General features: G+C 47.9%; 1 protein-coding gene across 1 annotated transcript; it reads right to left on the bottom strand.

Annotated features, from left to right (window-relative positions):
* Positions 1-2,638: 2,638 nt before the first annotated feature.
* On the bottom strand, positions 2,639-18,556 carry LOC143692502 (TOG array regulator of axonemal microtubules protein 2-like). The gene is made up of 12 exons (XM_077172736.1): positions 18,385-18,556; positions 17,103-17,264; positions 16,349-16,481; positions 14,579-14,684; positions 13,607-13,842; positions 11,934-12,086; positions 10,624-10,741; positions 9,568-9,671; positions 7,595-7,799; positions 6,203-6,419; positions 5,039-5,125; positions 2,639-2,838 (listed from the first exon to the last, which is right to left on the bottom strand). Exons 1-12 carry the CDS (start codon positions 18,554-18,556, stop codon positions 2,639-2,641), a joined length of 1,893 nt encoding a protein of 630 aa, XP_077028851.1.
* Positions 18,557-20,383: the final 1,827 nt, after the last annotated feature.

Below are 20,383 nucleotides of genomic sequence, written 5' to 3' on the forward strand. Positions count from 1 at the left end.
GCATGGGATACACTACAGTCCCTCGCAGGCTCACCAGGGCTGGGAGTGACAAAGCAGGCAGTCTGCTTCATTGTGAACCACTACAGAGCCACATCCCAATCTGGTTTAAGCAGCATGGTATTATTAAGAGCTCCTTTTCTGCATGAGATACACAAAGGAGATCCCAAATGGTTTTCATGCAGGCATGCAGTAAAGAACTGGTCCTGCTATCCTAATGAAGGATGGCTTTGGCAATTACACTCTTCCCATTCATCTTTTGATGCAGACACTTCAGGTTTTCCCCCACACCCCTGCAGGGCTGGCAGTCACTGTTTCCCATTTCCTGTTCTTCCCTAGAGATGGTGCAGTGGCTGCTTTGAAACAGAAAGCCCTGAGATCTGGACAGCTCGAAGGAGCATGAAATGCTAATTAAGTGCTCATATTGGTAATACCCAGGTCTGCACTTCCCAGTCCTCTGAAGCAGCAGCAGGAGGACTATGCATCATTCCTGTTGGTGGATGGTCATGTTTCTGATGTGCAAGAGCAATGGCTTTGAGGAGGGACAAAAATGCCCCTATTCAAGCAGTGGGTGTGCAAGGAAATGTGAAGTTTCACAGCCTTTTCTAGGATATTTCAGAAAGATCTAAGAGAATATTGTGGCATGGAGTAGGTCCCTAATTTTGTCTCCAGAGAAATCCCCAAAGGGCACATTCACTCTGCTGGTGATGGCAACCCCATAAGCTCATGGACCCGTTTTCCCTGCAATGTGCCACCCTGCCTGGGCTTTATTAGGCCAGGACTAGACCCAGAGCAAAGCAAACACATGCAGCCAGGTGACATTGTGTGACATCAGAAGCTGGCAACCAAGAGTACAGTTTGCACTGGGGCCAGAAGTGTTTTTCCCTAAGACAAAGCAAATTGAAATGTGAAATTTAATACTTCAAATGATTATGAAAGGAAACTGCAGAATAATCTCTGGAAGGGCAGCATTGTCAATGATCATGCAGCCCACCAAGAGCTGGAGCTGAATCCAGAATTGCTTCTTCCAGCTGTGCAGGAATTCATTACACTGGCAAGCACTGGTCCATGGGAACAAATGATGCCCTAGCTCTGGGCTGAATGGCAGCCAGGCTGCAGTACAGATTGGAGGAACCCTTGTCACTTGTTATTGGCCTTCCAGTGCACTCATCCTTCTGCAAACAAGGTGCAAACAACACAGCTGGACTGCTGTCCCAGGTAAATATACATACAGGTGACTTTTCTAAAGCAGTGCATCATTTCCCAGTGAAATACATGACCTCTTCTTACCTATGAAATTGTGATTGAAGACACCTGTGAGCCAGATCTGTGGGAGGTTGCAAAGGAGCAAAGCTTTAGGATTTGGGCACACTTCTCTTTGTTTCTTTGCTCAGGCCTTTGGTGAGCACAGAACACACCTAGGTAGAAAACCTTTGACTAGACAGGATCTTTTGGATCCATTGTCCCCAAACAGGTCAATGGTGGCCCCATTGTAATGCCAAGTAACAAAGAGCAGCACAAATGACACAAAGAAAACATGGCCAAAGAGGAAGAGGAGAGGCCCAATGAGGAAAGGATGTGGTGAGACACTGGCACATTGAGTGAGCTGCACTCCCATAATCCCTAGGCTAGCAGGTCCTGGTCTCACATTCTCCTCTTGGTTTATTTAAGTTTTATTTGTTTATTTACTTTTTTCATCATCAAAAATATATATAGTTAAAAATATGTCAAAAATTTTAAAGATACAATCAAAACACATTAATTGAAAACTACATCTAAAGATCAGAACATATGTACAGCTGTAACTATGAAGCCTAAGGCATCAATCCTATTCTTCAAACACTCTTCATGCAGGCAGCAGCTTCTTCCTGAGCTTGGAGGAAAGAGAGCTCTTCTGGACGGGAGGCAAGGACTTTGTGGGTGAGGGAACATCGGAAGTGTCTGGAGAAAACTTCTCGGTAAGACTGTAACCAGCCAGATCTGCAAAATGGAGACACAAACTTAGCAGCGGCCACCATGCAAACCTAAAGCATCAGAAGCTCCATATTTCATGGGACACATTTCCTGCCAACTTCTAAACAGCTGCACAGGGAAACATGCTCCTGCTGGCAGACACTTGAGGCAGGCCAGGGCAAAACCCTGAGCCACTTGCCCAGAGCTAGCACAGGCACATCCTGGCCTCTGGGCTGCCCTGGGACAGCAGGGAGCCCAGAGCCCTGTGCTCTCCAGGAATGGCTCAGCTGCACCTGCACCCTCCGGCTCCTCTGCCTGCCCCACAGCTCAGCAGCCCTGCAGCTCCAGGGGCAGCAGCACAGCTCCTTGCAGGGGCACATGCAGGGCACAGCTGTTCCCTGGCAATGTGCACAGCCTCTCTGCGCTGCCACAAGACCCTTCCTCCCAACAGAGACTGGCCCAGCTCCCCCCTCACCTCTGTGTGAGGCTGAGCCATGATTCCCTTCACCTTGTCCTCCATCTGGAGCTGCTTCAGGCCCCCCATGCCATGACCAGGAAGGGCAATGGAGAGAGCGGGGGCAGATGCAAACCCTTCCTTTGGATTTCATCTTTTTTGGCACAGCTAAAAAGGCAAATCCGGAGGTGTCCAACTCAGCGCTTCCTCAGCCTTCTGGATAACATCTCGCCCTCACCAGCCCAGCATTTTGGAGAGGTTTTCCTGCACGTGTGCAGGCTTGCTGGCAGCACATTTCTTCAGCTGGGTGCCCATCACCTTGTAGAGGGCAGAGGCGAGCTTGGTGGCCACGGTGCGGACACTGGCGCTCCGCACGGGCAGCGCCTTGTTCTCCAGGAAGGACCAGAGCACGGGCAGGGCGTCGCGCTGGACGACTGCAGGGCTCCTGGCATGGACCCACTGCACAAGCACTGCCGGGACAGAGACACAGCTCCTTAGCCACAACCTCAATGCAAACAAGGATCTACCTCTGCTTTTGCTTCTGGCAAGCTTCTCTGGCCAAGGTCAGCAAAACAGCACACAGAGCCCCTTGATCCAGAAACGGGCAAAGCAGCTGATCATCCTGGAAACAGAACCACCAACCCCTCAGGACTAATTGCTCCAACCAGAGCCTTGTCCCTGTGGCAGACTTTGCACATTTATTAAATTATTTCACAATCTCTTTCTGCATAAACAATGAATGAAACGTCCAACTGCCTTTTATTTCCATTAAGAACTTGTCTAAATCCACACTGAAGATTTGGAAATGCACCATAGAGAGGAAATGGAGAGATTTCTAATAAAGGGATGATTCCATTTTTGTAACTTTGATGTCAAGTTCCAAATGTCTAATCTGGCTCTTCCCTGTGCTCAGTGGCACACAGCAAAGGGCAGGATTAGAACACACCTCAAAACTCCAGCCCACCAGAGATGGCTGCTCCGTGACAGCTGGATTAGAAACATCAGTGACCAGCTGGTGTCTTTGGCAGAATGCTTTTGGGGCTTCCAAGAAACAGCTGTTTCAAACCTCAGGGTGTCTTAGAGAATTACCCAGATCCCATTGCTGTGGCATTTGAGCATCTCCACATTTTATTGCCACTTTCCCCTCCCAATGTTAATGGCATTTTTTCTTTTAATGTCCACTGAAATAGGGGCATAGAGAAAGAAAAATGCTACACAGGGGACTGAAATGCAACCAAAACACGAATGATTTCTCATATTGTCTCTGAAATGTGCTCTCTGCCCATTTTTTGAACTGAACTATATCAAACACAGACAAAAATTTACTACCAACAGGCTTCTTGCATGGCAGATTTGGCTGAGAGACCAAAACCTGAATGGCTCTGGAGACCATTCTTATTTTCTGATCAGACAAAATGTTATCTAGCAGCCATTTAATATTCTGTGGTGGAAGAGACTTCATTTTCTCGATGCTGTTAATCCACCACCAGTCATCAACATTGAAAGAGTTCCTGCAAGTACCCAAAACCAATTTTGCTAAGCAGGAAAGGGTTATGGTACCCATTTTAAAATGGGAATTAATTTGAGTTTAAATGCAGTTAAAGACATCGGTGACTACTGAACGTGAGGAACAGCTGTCTGTTTCTACTAAATCTCAGAGACAACATCTGCTCTTTCTAAAGTAATCCTAATTTATGGTTAATTCCTTTATTTGAAAAAGAGATCAAAAGAACTGCTAAACTAAATTCCCTATTGCTGGAGATCTACTTTATTCAAATGCTCTTTAAAGGGCCTTTGACATTCCCAGTCACTGAACATGCCCTTTTGAGATTCCTAATGGAGACACAAAGTGTATTAAACCTTGCATTTAAAGATGTTGGCATAATTAGCAGTGGATTTAGCCCCAGGTAAAGCAGGGTGATCAATTCTCCTCTCTACTATATATTGAGATTATCCTTTTTCCATTCCTTGTCTCTTGCTGACATAGCAAGCTCCTCTGAGGAATCAATTATCAGCTGCATTTGTAGCTTTTGGACAGCGCTGGCACAGGCAGACACTGTTTGCACACCCTGAAAGGCTCAGTCCAAGGCCACTTGGACAGCACAGGCAGGGAGCCTCAGCCCTCTGCTTCTGTCCCTGTGCCCCAGAGGCTGCCTTGCACTAAACCCCTGCCTCTGATGACTCTGTTGAGTTTTGACCTGAGCTGTGACCCCCAGGCTCTGCATGGTTCAGCCTCAAAACTTTCCAACAGAAAAACAAGAATTTTGTGAGGACAGAACAAACTGATGCCCTGAAACAGCATTTGCCACCATTTCCCCTCAAAGATCACAAATGTCCCTGAGCTTCCCAGAGAGGAACCAGCTGGGGTATTTTCAGCCCCTCCCTTTGCTGGAGGTGGTTCTGAGATGCCCCAGTGAGAGCTCAGCCCCGAGGCCGAGCGCTGCCCCCATCTCAGATCTGCCCAGCTCTGCAGCAGCCAGGGAAATCCTGCCAAATCCACCTGCCTGGGCTATTGGGCAGCAGGGACAAGCTCAGCACCTCCTGATGTGGAGGAGCTGCTCTGCTGTCTGTTCACAGGCATTCCCTGCAAATACTCCCTGGGCAGAGCTCTTGGCTCAGAAGGGGAGGCCATACCTGTGATACACTCGGTGACATCCAGCAGAGCTTGGCCACTCAGGTGATTCCATTGGTAGCTGAACTCTTTCAGCAGTGACACTTGATCTACAAGGGAAACACATGGTTCTGCTCACTTTTCTCAGGTCATAGGAGAAAGGACAGTGAGGAGGGAAAGGGCAGGGCCAACCCCATTTTATAAAATAAAGTACATTTCTGTGGATTTTTGAATCCTTTTCTTCTTTCCTTCCAGCCTGCTTGGCAGGGTTTAAAATTCCAAAAGAAAAGCTCTCCTTTCACATTTGTAAATCCAAACTTGTCTGCTGTAGCAGGAGCTATGTTAAAACATTTCACATCAGGGACCTCAAGAGTTCAGTCACATGGAAGCAGTGAAAAGGTTTTGCATCCCAGAGCAAAAAGGAAGAAGCCCATACTTGGGTCACAGAAAGGCACTGAGTCAGGCAGTTCCTGAGTTTACAGAGCAGCTGGGGAGGAGAAAGTGGAAACTCCTCTTGAAGACCTGCCTCTTCAACACTCCTTTTTTCAGGCATATTTCCCCAGTGAGCATTCTCAGAGCTGACATAAATCTGTGTGGCAGAGGAATTTAGAGCAGCCCTTGCCTATGTAGTTAATTGCTGTGGCCATCTTGCCCCATGCAAAACAACATGTGGAACAAGGCATCATTGACAGCTGGGTTTATACCTGTTTGTTCTAAAGAAATGAACTTGGTGAATCATAAGTTCCCCTTTGAACATGGAAGACAAAGAAGAAAAGTGGAAAATAGGCAGCTGATGCCTCTAATGTAGAGCCTCCCAGGTGGCTGCTCTGCAGAAGCTCTGATGTGTCCCTTCATGCCAACAGCAAAGCTGTTCATTTGGGAAGTCAGAGAGGGCCCAAGCACACTCCAAAACCCCCTTTGCCTCTGAACTGTAGCAAAGCTGTAGCCCAGGACTTGCTCTTCAGACAAGCAGCACAGAGCCAAGGGCTCCTGGGACTGTTGGGAAATGATGCTGCACACTCCAGCCTGTTGGGGATGGTGCATAAGGACTGCAGCTGCACAGCTTCTGGTGGGTGTCAGCTGGAGTGTTCCACAGACAAGAGCAGCTGTCAAGGCACTCAGCGCTCTCTTGTGCAGGAGAGACAGAGAAGCAGTTGAGGAGAGTCCCTGCCAGGGCTCAGCCTTACCCAAATGAGCAATGGATTCTTCCAGTGCTTTCACAGCTGCCCCACGAACCCTGGGATCCTTTGAGTTCAGGTTCTTTGTTATTCCTTCCACCAAACCAATGATCACTGGGTTCAAGGCATCTTTCAGGACTCCTGTGATTTCAGCCAGCACATCCAGCGCCCTCTGCTTCACTTTCTTGTGGCTGTCAGATATTCTCAGGATAAAATAATCAAAAATCTGTGAAGAGAACAAGCAACATGAAAGCTGGATTCAAATGTCCTTGTCTGAAGAGTGGCTGTCGCAGTCAGCAATGTCAAAGATGAAAGTGATCCTTTCTGTCAGGTCAGCACTCGCTTGCACAATTTCACTGTTTTCCTGTGGGCCACTCACTGGAATAGTGGCGCAACCTCATGCTGGTTGAAAGATTTTCTTCTGTTTTTAAGAGATTGGGCTGGGGACAGAGTAGCCCCTATGGTATTTCTCTCCATCTCTAAATCATTAAATCAATTCCATTTATTAATGCTAAAGAGTACCTTTGCTTTGAATGGAAGCAGATGTTTACAATGCCTGGTTTTCTATACAGTTGCCTCAAGTACTGAGGGCAGTTATGATTTTGCCAAAACCATGGCTGGAGGAGATCTAAGTTTTATTTTGTTTGTCTCAGAGCCAGTGTCTGGAGAAGTGCAGGGCTCTGGTCAACTCTTCCAGGATCCAGACCATTTCTCTAAGTAACAGGTGGACTTCTGAAATGGAATGTGCTGTACAGCTCTCATTAGAGCAGGTTCAGTCCCTTGACAGCCACATTATCAGGCACCTTTTCCTGGAAAAAGGGAAAAAGCAGCTACTGGGAGGAGAAGGCAGAGATGAGTCCTTAGCTGTTTCCATCCTTTTCCAAAGAGAAAAAAAGACCCCCCAAGAAGGGTGAGCACTGTCTTTACCAAGAGGAATAGGAACAAGGATGGAAATGAGTAGCCAGAGTTGTGCCTGTGTAAGACAAGATGGAGTATATAGAAGTGTTGTTTTTGAAAAACCAAATGGGTTTAAACCAACCCAGCCTGATACTTCTCTTCCCTATGCAAACCCATTTTTGGTCTAGAGAACAATTGCCTTGCTTTCAGGGGCTGGATTTCCTTCACTTAACCCAACTGGGAGTAGGAGACAACAGCAATTACACCAGCAGAAAATTCTGCCATCATCTGATAAACAGCATCAATAGGCACCTGCCAGGCAAATACAGCTGGACTGAAATAACTTGTCCTGAAGCCTGGACCTGAATTACATTTGTCTGGGTAAGAGGGACCAGCGTGTCCCAAACAGCCAGGACGGAGTGCCAAGACACACTGAATTAACTTTACTGCTACAGGCTTAGGAAAGGAGCTAAAGGAAAGGAGCAGTGAAGATACCCTACGTACTTGGACAATGTTGGTGGAGATGAGCTGGGGGCTGGTTTTGCACAGGTCTTGGAGGAGTTCCACTCCTTCCATCCTTGTCTGAAACCCCTTGGCTTCCAGGAGATGGTAAAGCTTCTGAAGCAGCTCCGTTTCTTCCACAGCTGGAGGTGACGTGACCTGGGCTTTTGCACGGTGTAGGAGGTGTCCATCAGAGGGAGATTTCACCCTGGAAAATAAAACCAAATGAGGACCTGTTGGTGATAATTATTGTAGCATGGCATCCCCGTCGTGGAAATAATTAGCATTGACTCCATGATTCCAGAGGGCTGATCAATCACTTTATTACACTATACTATACTATACTATACTATACTATACTATACTATACTATACAGAAACTCATCACCCTTACAGACAGTCAGACACAGACAGACCAGATTAGTCAATTGAATCCAAAACACCATCACCAGTAGCCAATTAAGAAATTACCCTTTAGTAAACAAATCTCTATAACACATTCCACATGTTCACAACAACAGGCGCAGCAAGGGCAGATAAGAATTGTTTCTGATTCTTTTCTCTGATCTTCTCACAGCCTTCCCCAGGACAATGCCTGGGAAAGTTGTGCCTGCTGCTCTCTATGGAGAGAGCTGCAGCCACAGACAATACCTTCAGTTAATTGTGAGCAAAACATCTTGAGCAGCTTTCCTATTATGTGATTTCAAGCTGGAAAGTCATGAGGGTCTGAAGAACAATGTGGACCTCATGACAATGATTACCGGAGACAATCTGCAAGTAACGTTCTTGCCAGAGCTCACTGAGGAAAACCAAGGATGAGATGCATCTGATCTATCTTCAGATGGCTGCCAGGGCACACAGGTCACATTGCTTTGTGGAGAAAGAGAGACACTGCTTCCAAGTCTAAATGCTTCCTCATAAGGGACATGTGTGTCTTAGAATAAGGAGACTCATCACTCTGGAGAAGTGTCTCTACACCAGGCATGACAATCTGGAAAAGTAGCTCAGATGCATCTGAACCAATAAACAGGGCTATATTTGAAGGATTCAGAAAATCAGTAAGAGAGATAAAAATGGAAGCCAGACATCCCAGAACTACACTCCACTCACATTTCATTTGCTTCCCTAGAGCCTAGATGCACAGGTTAACAAACCCACTGGGAACAATTCTCCTGATCAACCTGTCTCTTCCATGAGCACGGGAAGATGCTAGCTGTGCTACTGAGGCATGTGGTCACTTTCCTGCCACTGCTGAGCAGGACAGAGCTAAATTCTGTTATCAGAGGAGAAGAGGTACAAGCAGCTCTGCAACTGCCATGAAAGAGACAGCAAGGAGCAATTCCTGTCTTAAATGCTGATTGCAGCACAGGGGGAAATAAACCAAACATGCTGTCCATCAAGCAAATTACATGAAGGACAGGAATATCAAGACAAAAAGTCCACATTGAGACACCTGTTGACTGAAGTTGTTCAGGAATTGCCTTGCTCCTTACTACTCAAACTTGATACTGTTTGAGTGTAAGAAAACCATGATTCAGCCAGGCCAAACCACATGGATGAGAACTGCATCTTTGTGGAATGGCATCTTGCTTCCAGACTGAGATTTCTCATCAAAACACCCATCTGAAAAAGACTCCACTCAGATGAAAACAAAGCCCTGTTTGAATTTACTTGTCCCAAGTCAGGCAGCAGAAACTTGGCCCTCTCCCAGCCTCCACAACACTGCCCTTGCCACTGCACTGCATCATCTCAGCTGCAATCAATGGGTGTCTTTTTGTCTCTCCATTTTTGTGGAAACCCCTCCAGAGAAGTTGTGTTCAGCACAATGCAGAAGTAGACATTTTTTATCCTAGAGCATTTGTAGGGAAAGGAAACAATCTGTGGCACTGGTCATCTCTGCCAGAAAGTTTTTCCTGAGGAAGAGACATGTAAAGCTTGTCATGTGCTTTGTCTCATCTAACAAAAGTGCTCAGTACCGTTTGCTAGAAGACAACGTGGCCTGGGGCTTCTTTGGGCCACCGTTCCTCTCCTTCACCGGTTCCTTGACAGATGGGCCTTCAGCCTTCTGGTTTGCCATCCCCTACAAAGACATAGAGAAACCCCATCAATCTTTGGAGTATAAAATTGGAAATTCCCTGTTGAAAACACAAATTAGAACCAGGATCACTGCTACCAAGGCTTAGGGAAACATTTCCTAACTTACAGATGGAAACAGACCAGAGATTCAGTGATGCCAACTCTTTGTTTTCAGTAGCCCAAGGCAGGTTATGGGTGCTACCAGACTGAGCAGCAATATAAAATCCCAAATTCCTTAGTCTTGAGCATAAATGGAAATAATGCAAACTGGCAGGCAATGAGTGTTTGTGAAGGAAGCAGCAGAACAAACTGGACTTTTTGGGGGTTGGCCCATTGTGTTGGAAGTAGATTTGGTTCAACAGTCACTCTCCCTGTGCCTGCACAAAGGCAGGCTCCCTTCTTTAATGTTGATAGAAAAATCCCCTCAAACAAACAAAGGATTTTCCACTGGATGCTGCTGAATTCACCAAGCTTCTTCCAGCTCCACAGGGCTTGACAGCAGGGCAGCATTCCCAAAAGACAGACAGTAATTGAAGTAACTAGGATTGACTTGGACATCTTTTGTGTATTTGCAAATTTTCTTCGTACTACTATTTCCAGTGTCCTTTGCAAAGACTCTGTTATGTTCAGAAGCACAATTCTCACTTAATTCCTTTACAGGGGCAGAGTAGGGAGAGCATGGTGGAGGCTTACGCTTAAATGTAAACCCATTTTCTCCTCTTCCCCTTTCCTCTTTGTGACTGATATTGAAAATATTCAAAACCCCACTTTTTCCCTAATAATATCAATTCCTTTGTGATCTGCAGATGAACAGGCTGAGGATTAACAGCTCATTCCCAGCAGCAAAATGATTCAGCAGAAGAGGAATGAGCTAAAGACAGATTGGGTATGTTTGATCTCATATTAGCAGTGGCAATACTTGCACAAAGGAGACATTTCTCCTGCCAAGCACTTACTTTCTTCTTAATTCTTGTCAGAATATCTTCCAGGTCACGGGTGGAAAGAGATTGTTCCAAAAGCTTTTTAAATTGTTGATGATTGAGCAACATCTTCACCATCTCCTGTCCATAATGCCTAAGGAAGGAAGGAAGGACAGAAGAAAGGAAGGAAGGAGGCAAAAAGGAAGGCAGGAAGGCATGAAGGAAGAAAGGAAACAAAAGAAAAGTGAACAAACACAGGAAGAGTGTTAACAGAAAAGGCTGATACCTTAAACTCATCAGGTGCAATCCTTGCACAAGAAGGCATTTCCTGCTCAGCAAAGAGGGAGATTTACCTCACTTGACACTGCACAGTGCTGTCAGCTGAACACAAGAGGCAAGAGGAGAATGTGGGGCAACAGAAAAATACCATTTCACTCTGAAACTGTGGGTGTGCTTCTGTGGCATCAAAGGATCTCAGGGAACAAGCAAAACACATCTGCTTTGTTGTCAGAGCCTATTAGCAGTGTCTTGCTGCCATTGCACAATAATTTGCCTTTCTTTAACTGGCAGGGAAGCCAGAACAAAACACCTCATGCATCCTATTGATTATTCTATACTATGTGTTTGCACAGGGGCAGCTAGTTGCTCTGGTGTTCTTGGCAGCTATTCATGGGAATTTCATCATCAAAGGAAGGGGATTTTGGTGGTTTGGGTTGATTTTGCCACAGTTTTCTTCAAGAAGAAATGTGGAGTTCACTGAGCCACAGATAACAGCATTCTAGAAATCTGCAGAACAGGTTTAGAAAGACTGAATATGTTGGCTGAAGACCTCTGAAATATTTATAGGAAAGTCTGAAGTTAATGAGAAATGGATGTTTGGGATCCTTCAGTGATGAACATTAGCCAACACTTTGGCTTTGTGTTGTGCACCTAAGGCCAAACAAAACTGTTGGACTGGCTGACCTGAGCTCTTTTGATCTCAGTAAAGAATCCTTCAAGCCACAGGAAAAAGTTGGCAATGCTCCTTTTTGCTGGCCAACCTCAGGTTTCCCAGTACAGCCATTTGCCCAGGCAACCCAGAGCAGTGGTCACAGTGCCAAGGCTGACAGAGCTCAAGAAGTGTTTGGACAATGCTCTCAAGCACATGGAGTGACTCTTGGGGTCATTGCACATGGCCAGGAGCTGGACTTGACCCCATCAGGGTCCCTTCCAACTCAGCATATTCCATTATTCACACCATGAGGAAACTTCATATTCCCTTTAGTTTCCACTCTTGTGTGGTTTCACCTTTATAGCCAGACACAAAACGGTTTTGCTGTTTTAGGAGGTGAAATGAAGATCATTACCTTGTGTCCTTGTGACAGTCCTGAGCAAGCTTCCCTGCCACGTGTGCCAGCCTCTCAGCCCTGGCTGTGCCTGCGAGCTTGGTGGCTCCAATTCTCTGCATCAGGGACAGGAGGAGTTCGGCCGCACGCTTCCGCACCGGGGCGTGGCGGCTGCTGGGGAGGAGAGAGCAAACCCTGGGCCACAGGGACCAGGAGCAGCAGCAGCACAGGCCTTGGCCAGAGCCTGCTCCCTGCCCTTGCTGGGGGAAGGAGCCTGGGCTCTCCCTGCACCTTCAGACACCTGCAGAAGGTTCTGTCCTCAGGTAAACACAAAGTTAGCATGGTACACAAGGCCTGCCTGCACGGAAGAGGGAGGAATTCAGCCTCCCTGCACGGTCTGATACTCAATTTCTTTCTCAGTATTTATTCTGAGAAAGATTAAAGAAATAGGTGACATATGAATAATTTAGAAATTAAGGACAATTGATGCTGACCCATCAGAGGGCACCCAGTACACAGAGCTGCAGCAGGATTGAGGCTCTTTCCACCCATTTATCCCCAAATCTGCAGAACTTTGGAAAACAACAAATGCAGGGAAAACACATTGTGGGCTGTGAAGTTGCAGAATATCCAGCAATGCAACCTGTTTCTTCTGTGAGGCTTGGCAATGGATCCATCTGAATGTTTTTCCCTATTCCAAAGCTGGGGAAAGGGTGGCAGGCAGTTTAGCCAGGTTGTCCTGTTCTAGAGAGTGTCTCTTGGGAACTATCAGGCCCAGCACCAACATTTAAGGCAGCATTTGCTTCAACTGTCCCATGGCACTCAGCCTGTGAAGGTGCCTTTAGAGTGATTCATCATCTCAAGGCTAACACGAAACATCAGTTTGAATGGAAAGTAGAGCTCTAAGGCCAGGACAGTCATACAAGACTCCTTTGGCAGGAGCTGCCCCTGCTGTGCAGGCTGTGCCACACCCAGCAGATTGTCCCCCATGTGCTCCATGCCCCAGCAAGGACCCTCCTCATTTCTCAAGTTAATGGCATCATGAGGATAGGTGGTTTTCCCCAGGGCCTCTGTGGTTAGTGCTGTGAAATACCAAACACTGCTCACAGCTGCAATTGCAATTGTCCCTCTTCCCACAAAAGCACAAGGCTCTATCCTTGGCCCTTGCAGGCACTTTCCCTTCCCCACCAGTCACCATATCTAGGAAAATCTGACGGACTGGGAGAACTCCAGGAAGCAGCAGGAAGCTGAGTCAGAGGAGCTTTAGTTTGGATATCAGGAAAAAGGGTTTTTCACCCAGAGGGTGGTTGGGCACTGGAACAGGCTCCCCAGGGCAGTGGTCACAGTGGTGACAGGGTTGAAGAAGCATTTGGACAACAATCTCAGGCACTTGGTGTGACCCTTGGGCTGTTCTGTGCAAGGCCAGGAGCTGGACTTGATGGTCCTGATGGGCCCCTTCCAACTCCCCATATTCTACAGTTCTGTGATTCTGAGAACTAATAATAGGCTGCAGGAGGGCAGAAATAGGTGACAAGAGGAAAGAAGTGAGGGTGGTCGGAGAATCAAGTCACTGAGTCCACAGAAGATGCAGGATACAGGACCCTTCCCTCCCACCATTCCCATTCTCTGTCTCATCCCTTCTCCCTCCCACGCATACGAAGGTGAAGAACATCACTAAAAGAAGAAGAACCTACTTGACTCCCATGTCCATGAGAGCAGCCATTGCTCGTGCAGGAGTCACATTCTCCACCATGATCCCCAGGGTCTGACTGGCTGCTTTCTGCACAAATTCTGGCGAGTTGGACACCATCTGGAGAAGGACCCGAGCAACCTCATCCACCTCAGAGTCCATGTCCTTCTTCAAGGTCACAAAGAGCTCTCCCAGAGTGACAATGGCAGAGTAGGACACCTTGGAACGGAGGTTGGTCACCTGGGGAAGTCATGAGGGGAAGTATAAGAATCACCTTGAAAAGAAAACCAGTTACCTTCAACAGAAGTCCCAGGAAATGACAACACATCCCACTGTGTCCAGAGGAACATACAAGTACAAGAAGAGCAGGAGAGCACAAGCACAGAAAGGCACTTACTCTGGCACCAATTTCTGGCCTCAGACCTGCTTACTGCAGGCCTAAAAAAAATTTGACCAAAGTGTTCTACTTAACCCTTCTAAAATGTCCACAGCTTTGATTTTAGGCCCTTTTACTAGAAAATTAAAGCAAGAGCTGCTTTCAGATCATAAAGGCACAAGTCATAAAGATTAAAGAGTCAGGTGCTCCTGTTCAAAAAAGCAACACCAGCAGCTGAAGCACTCAGCCAGGAAACAGAAAACACAGGCTCTGGTCTACAGAATAATTTGCAGTGTTGAATTATGGCTTAGGCAGAGATTGGGACTCTGGAAAATAACGTCATTAGTGTCTCAGTTTCTGCCTTTGCACATTGCATTATAAAGGCACCACAATCAAAGATGAGTGTCAGATACCTGACCTGCCAGTAGATACAGCTGCATGTACCCACGGATCCTACAGATAGCTGACAGACATTAGAAATATCAGGTCTAAAACCAGAAATGAAGGCAGACCTTGAGCACACATGGAGATGAGCAAGCACATACCTACTCTACACACCATGTATGAAGTATGGAGGACAATTCAGAACAATGTTCTCACCTCGCTGGTAACTGCCAAGCAAATGTCACGAAGTCTACAAAGCAGGACCTCTGAATGGGACCCAGCCAGGTGTTTGATGGTGAAGAGTCCCTTCTCCTTCAGCTCCCTGAAAGGCAGAAGATTGATTTTTCTCTCCACCAAGGCAGCACCCTCTGAAATGACCAGGCTGGCAGCTCAGTTGAACAATGGGAGGTGCTTTTCAAGGAGTGCTTATTGAAATCCTGGAACGCGTTGCCCCAGGATGCTGTGGCTGTCAAAAGCATTCACAAACCCAAGAGGCAAAGAGAGGGGTTTCAGAGTGGCCATTTAAGAAGACAGCCTTTCTGAAATCTCTGGCACATGAGGCCCCTCTGTCACTGCTTCCTAGAAGCTGTGAGACCGGGCCATGCTGCTGTTTCTTGTCACCTCCCTGTACCTGTCCCTGAGGCCACCGGGCTGTTATTGGGGTATTTTCCTTCTTTGTCAGCCCCAGCAGGCATTCAGCAGGGAGAGTCTGCACTGCCACTCTGGAGCTGAGTTTCCACTCTACAATCTCAGCCTCTCTGTCACCCCCTCCACTCCACCTCACACATTCCCCAAAAAAGCAGCAGGATGACCCAGGAGATTCCACCCCTGGGCAAACTCTGGGCAAACTCTGGCTTTTCCCAAAACCCCCTACCTAAAACAACCCCCACAACAGCAACAAGTTATTTAAAAGGTGCAAACAACTCTGTCTCTGAGCACTTGCTTTGTGCAAGCCCTCAGCTACAGGAAGGTCTGTGAGGCATCAGGGCTGCAGCCCAGGGCTGGTGACCGATCCCACAGGCACCCCTGAGTGCCATCCAGACCCCCCACACCTGCAGAAGCTCTCTGCACCTCACAGGGCACCAAAGAGAAATGGGGAAGAGAAAGCAGAAGTGAAAGGGCAAAACAAAGGTGATTCCACAAGGAGATGCATCATGGCAGATTTTTCATGCTTATCCCGGTGTGAATAGAGTCCTTACCCCTGTGTGAATGAAGCATCCACCAGGGAGTGATAAAAAAAGACATCAAAAAGAAAACCAGTATCAGCTAAAATTTGTAGGGTTATCACCTCTGGACCTCCTTCTGCCTGTGTATAATTTTGGGACACATTGGGAGTATTGGCAAAACATCTCAGGTCCATATGAAGCAGTGAGAGGTAAAAAGTTGAATTCCAAAAGTGCAAGATTCCTAGAGGGTTTTCTTTCTTTTTCCTTCTCTTCTGCCATGAGCCCTTCAGGAGTAATGGCAGGCTGAGGGACTTGAAAGCACAACTCAGTCCATTTCTCAGAAAAAGGAACTCCCTGGAGCTGCTTCTTGGACTCCCATGCAGGAGGTCACTGGGAGACCCTGTCACCTGCCATTGCTGTCAGCAGTGGGAGCAGAGAGGAATCTTACTCAGTCCCACTGGGCCAGTGGCCCAAGGCACCCAAATCTCTACACTCAAAACTTCTGCCATCCTGCTTCTGCCTTCAGCCAGCAAATCATCTCCTTCCAGAGCTTTCTCTCTTCCCTCAAGGTTTCCTTTGCAGCTCCATGGAGCAGCAGGCAAAGCGAGGAAACAGCACGGACCTGCTGCAGCTGCAGCACTGCTGCAGAGCAAGGCCAAGAAAAGGCTGCTCTCCAATCTTCATCCTCTCCCTGCTCTGCAGGGGTTTCACCAGTGCCCTTTGGCCCTCTGGGCTCTCGGGGCTCCGAGGCACGAGCAAGACACGCTTCTGACTGACCTTAACGCCGAGAGGGACACAGAGGGAACAGGGCCTTTCTTACCAGTCATCGCTGCCCAGCATGGAGAGCGCCTCCTGCAAGGACTGCTGTGGGTCTGAAGAGGCTCTGTCCTTCTGCTCAAGCCCACGGAGCAGCTCCTCTCGGCGCCTGGCACCAGGGGCCGTCTGCGAGGTCACTGTGAGGAGAGGGTCGGCCATGGGCGCTGCAGCCCCGGGCAAGGCCCCGCCATGGAGCGGCCTCAGCCCCATCTCCCAGCCAGGGCTCCGTGTGCTACAAACTGGCACTGGCTCAGAGGCTTCCCTGCTGTCTGGCTCCTGGGGCTCCTTGCTTGCTCCCAGCCTCCCCCAGCTGGGCCCAGCTCCAGGCTGAAGCTGACAATTGCCCCGCAGCACCAGCTCCCAAGTGCCACAGGTGCCCAGATAGTGAGTGAACAACTGATCGTGGTGGTTCTCATAGGAGCACAGTGAGCACAGCCTGGCAGACTGCCCTGCAGCTCATCCCTGCAGTCCCAGCTGCCTCCTGGCACCAGTGCTGTAGTTTGGACTCTCAGGATGGGCAAAAGCCAGAGATTAGGCCTTTACCACTACTTTATTCAGCTCAACTTTCCAATGGATCTCTAAGAACCAACTGCTCCAGTACTTCCAAGCTGGAGTCACTCAAAAGTAGATTTGCTGTTCACTCTCAGGACAGACTATGGAGCCAAGATCCCAGCAGTGCTGGCTGAGGCAGGAGGCAGTTTGTGCTCCTTGTGCAAGGACAAACTCGTGTGGAAAAAGCTGCCACGGAGCAGGCTTACCTGAGGAGCTGTGCGGGAAGCTGCCATCCCCATGGATGATGGGTGTATTGGGCAGTAAGGGAACGTTGTCCTGCTTCCTCACGACCTCCTTCTTCAAGGCACCACCAGGGTGTGTTCTCTGCACTCTAGAAGCTGTGCCATCAACAGGTGGTAGGCTAAAGGCTGCAGGGACCAAAGAGGAGCTTGTAAGGGGAGAGTGCTGGACAGGGCGATGATGGAAAGGGCCAGAAAACTTGCTGGAGCTGCGTAACATCTCTTTGTTATCCCAAAGAACTTCAAGTATAACAATGAAATACCACTTTATACCAAGTATAACACTAACATGGGACAATGAGCACAGAGTCCTAGAAGATTTTGGGTTGGAAGGCACCTTTAAGCACTATCTAGTCCAACTCCTGTGAGCAGGGACATCTTCATCCTGATCAGGTTCCTCAGAGCCCCATGTAAGATGGCCTTGAACACCTTCAAGGATGGACCAACAACAGCTTCTCTGGGAAAACCCTTCCAGCTTTTCATTCCCTTCATTATAAAAAAAATTCTCCCTTATGTCTAATCTAAATCTACCCTATTCTAGCTTAAAGCCAAACTGCAGTGATGCTTTCCCTAAGAAACAATGAAACCCAGCATTGCTTTGCCTTTGTTCTCCTGTTGCAGAGGCTGGCAGGGGCAGTTGCCAAAGCAAAGTGCAGATAACCTTGGGTGCTGGCGTTGGGCTGAGTGCTGCCTCCTCAGGGCCCCGCTGCCGCCCTCGGGCAGCGCTCACAGCCCTGCAGGCAGAGCCCCTCAGCCGGGATTCAGTCGGGAACGCTGCTGCCTCCTGGGGCTACAGCAGAAGCCCTGGCTGGGGCTTCAGCACAGCTCTACAGCACCAGCTCCTCAGCAGGCAGTGGCAGGAGAAGGATCTCTGGTGTCTTCATTACAAGGAGCTGAATTTTGTTTCTTCCAGGCTGCACCCCGGTTGAAAAGCATTCTTTTGGACTCCCCTTCCCTGGAGGCTGCTCTCCAGGAGAGAGTCTAAGCCCCAGTGTACTTTGCAAGACAGAGTTTTCTACTCTAAAAGACTTTAGAGATCAAGGGAGGAAGCTGATATTCTGTTACTGACTCAGTGAGGTCATGGGCAAGACACTTCATGCCTCTGTATTTTCCTTTGAGAAACAGAATTAAATCCCAAGCAAGCTTCCACTCAGATGCAAGCAGAACAACTCCCCAGTCTGATTGCAACGCTGTGCAAAGGGCAAGCAAGTGGTCAAAAAGGACCACCACAAGTGTAGCCACCACTTACTTGCTTCAGCTGCATCCCCAGGCTCGACTGTCTCAGGAATAGGCTGCAAGGATGTTTTCCTTTGTCTCCTATTCTTCATCTCTCTCTTGAAAAGCTCTGCGTCCTTCTGCTCCAAGTTCTTTTGAGCCAACATGCACAAAGCAGCACGGATCTGGGTGCAGTGGAAATACATCATAGACTGTAAGCAGAGACACACAAACCACACACAACATCTCATCAGGAGCACAGAGTCCACACAGTGCCATAGGCTTCAATGCAGCTCCAGCCACATTCCAATAGTTTCAGAGGAATGTCTCCTGTCCTCACCTTGGCAATTACACACAGTGAGGGGGAACACTTCAGTGCCACAACCTTCCACTGCTGCAACTGCAATCTATGTCAGGAAGCCCTGCTTGAAGCATCAAAGTCATAGGAGTGCTCCAAGACAGAGGAAGAGCTGACATGGCCAGTGAGCATGCAGTTCAGTTCCTACAGGCCATGGCAGGAGAATAAAAACCATGTGCAATACCCAGCAAGGAGGGCTAATGAGCTGTTGCTTAACACTCATGGCCAGGAATTGCAGCTGTTTCTCACTTCCTGGCTTCTGAAGGACTCAGTTCTGAAGGGCTCTGAAGGACTTGGTCTCTCAGACCAGGAGACCAAAAGGAGAATTCATGTGAAAACAAGTTGCAGAAACACTGATGATAATGAGCAGAAAACTTGAGAATGAGAGGGCTGTGAGATACAGCCACAAAGGTAACCAGGAAAAATCAACCTCTCCCATTTTCTTTTGCAGCCTTGCTTACACCCAACATTAGAATCTTTGCTTCTCTGCTTTCGAGGGTGCACTTTGCCCACGTGCACTGATGTGTAGCTTGCTCTGCCATTCAGAACTTCTCTAAAACAGCCTTTGCACATAAAGAATGCTTCTGGCATGACCTTAGCACCATCTCCAAACCAGGGACCTTGGCACCACTGGAAATAGCCAAGCAATGGTTCTGTAGCTGTCCAATATATTCCCAAGGAAATCCCCATCCCCCAAGAGTGGCAGATGATGATTTTCAGTGACATTTTGGGCCAAGCACCAAACAGCCACTGGAAAGGAAGTCTGCTCATCCCTGTCCTTATCCCTTACCTTTCCAAAGCCATCCCTCAGCTCTCTGTCCCTCGTTAGACCAGGACTGGTGGGATGATCTGTCTCCTTGGCCTGGCTCAGTGGGTGGCCTGGGAATGGAAGCAAAGCTTTGTGTCAATCTCTGGCAGACTTCAAGCCCCCAAAAATGCAATGCTGGGCAAGAGGCAAGACAGGTTCCAGAGTGCAGAGCTCTCAAGACACAGAGATTGTGACTGAGAGCAGCAAGGTACAATGCCTGGACCCTCTCCCAAGGGAAGGGCTACTGGCAGCAGACATGACATGGCTCTGTTGGCCAGCAGACTGAAACCTGCTGCATGATGAAGGCCTCAGCCCCTGCAGGCTGGAGAGCCTCTGTGTCTGACAGAGAAGGGCAGAGAGACAGAGATTGCTCTTGACAGAGATTCTTTTCTGCCATTTTTCACGCTGATTTTAGTAAACATCATCTTTCCGGTTCCTGAAAGAAGCCCCAGGTTCTAATACCTGGATGCACTTAGATCAACATTGTCTTCTTTTTGTTGGAATATTTTAGAAGACATTCAAAGAAAATCTGAGCATTGCAGGAATATTACCCAAATGTGAACTGTGTTCTTGACACTAGATATTTCATTTTCCCCAAGGATTTTCATTCTAAACTGTATGAGCTTGGGCCACTTTTAGACCAGCCTGACTAAAGGCTGATTTTCTGTCACAGACATCTTTTATGAAAAAGCCTTTCCTTAGGATTTTTCCTCCTGAGAAGCTGAGAGGCCTCAGGAACAAAATGTAAACAATGGTTATCTGCTGCTGTGGAATGCAACAGGTGGATCTGTGATTGGTCCATGTTGGTTGTTTCTAATTAATGGCCAATCACAGTCAGCTGGCTCGGACACAGAGGAAATCCTTCTG

This window comes from Agelaius phoeniceus (genome assembly GCF_051311805.1).
Source record: "Agelaius phoeniceus isolate bAgePho1 chromosome W unlocalized genomic scaffold, bAgePho1.hap1 SUPER_W_unloc_1, whole genome shotgun sequence".
NCBI classification, from domain to species: domain Eukaryota; kingdom Metazoa; phylum Chordata; class Aves; order Passeriformes; family Icteridae; genus Agelaius; species Agelaius phoeniceus.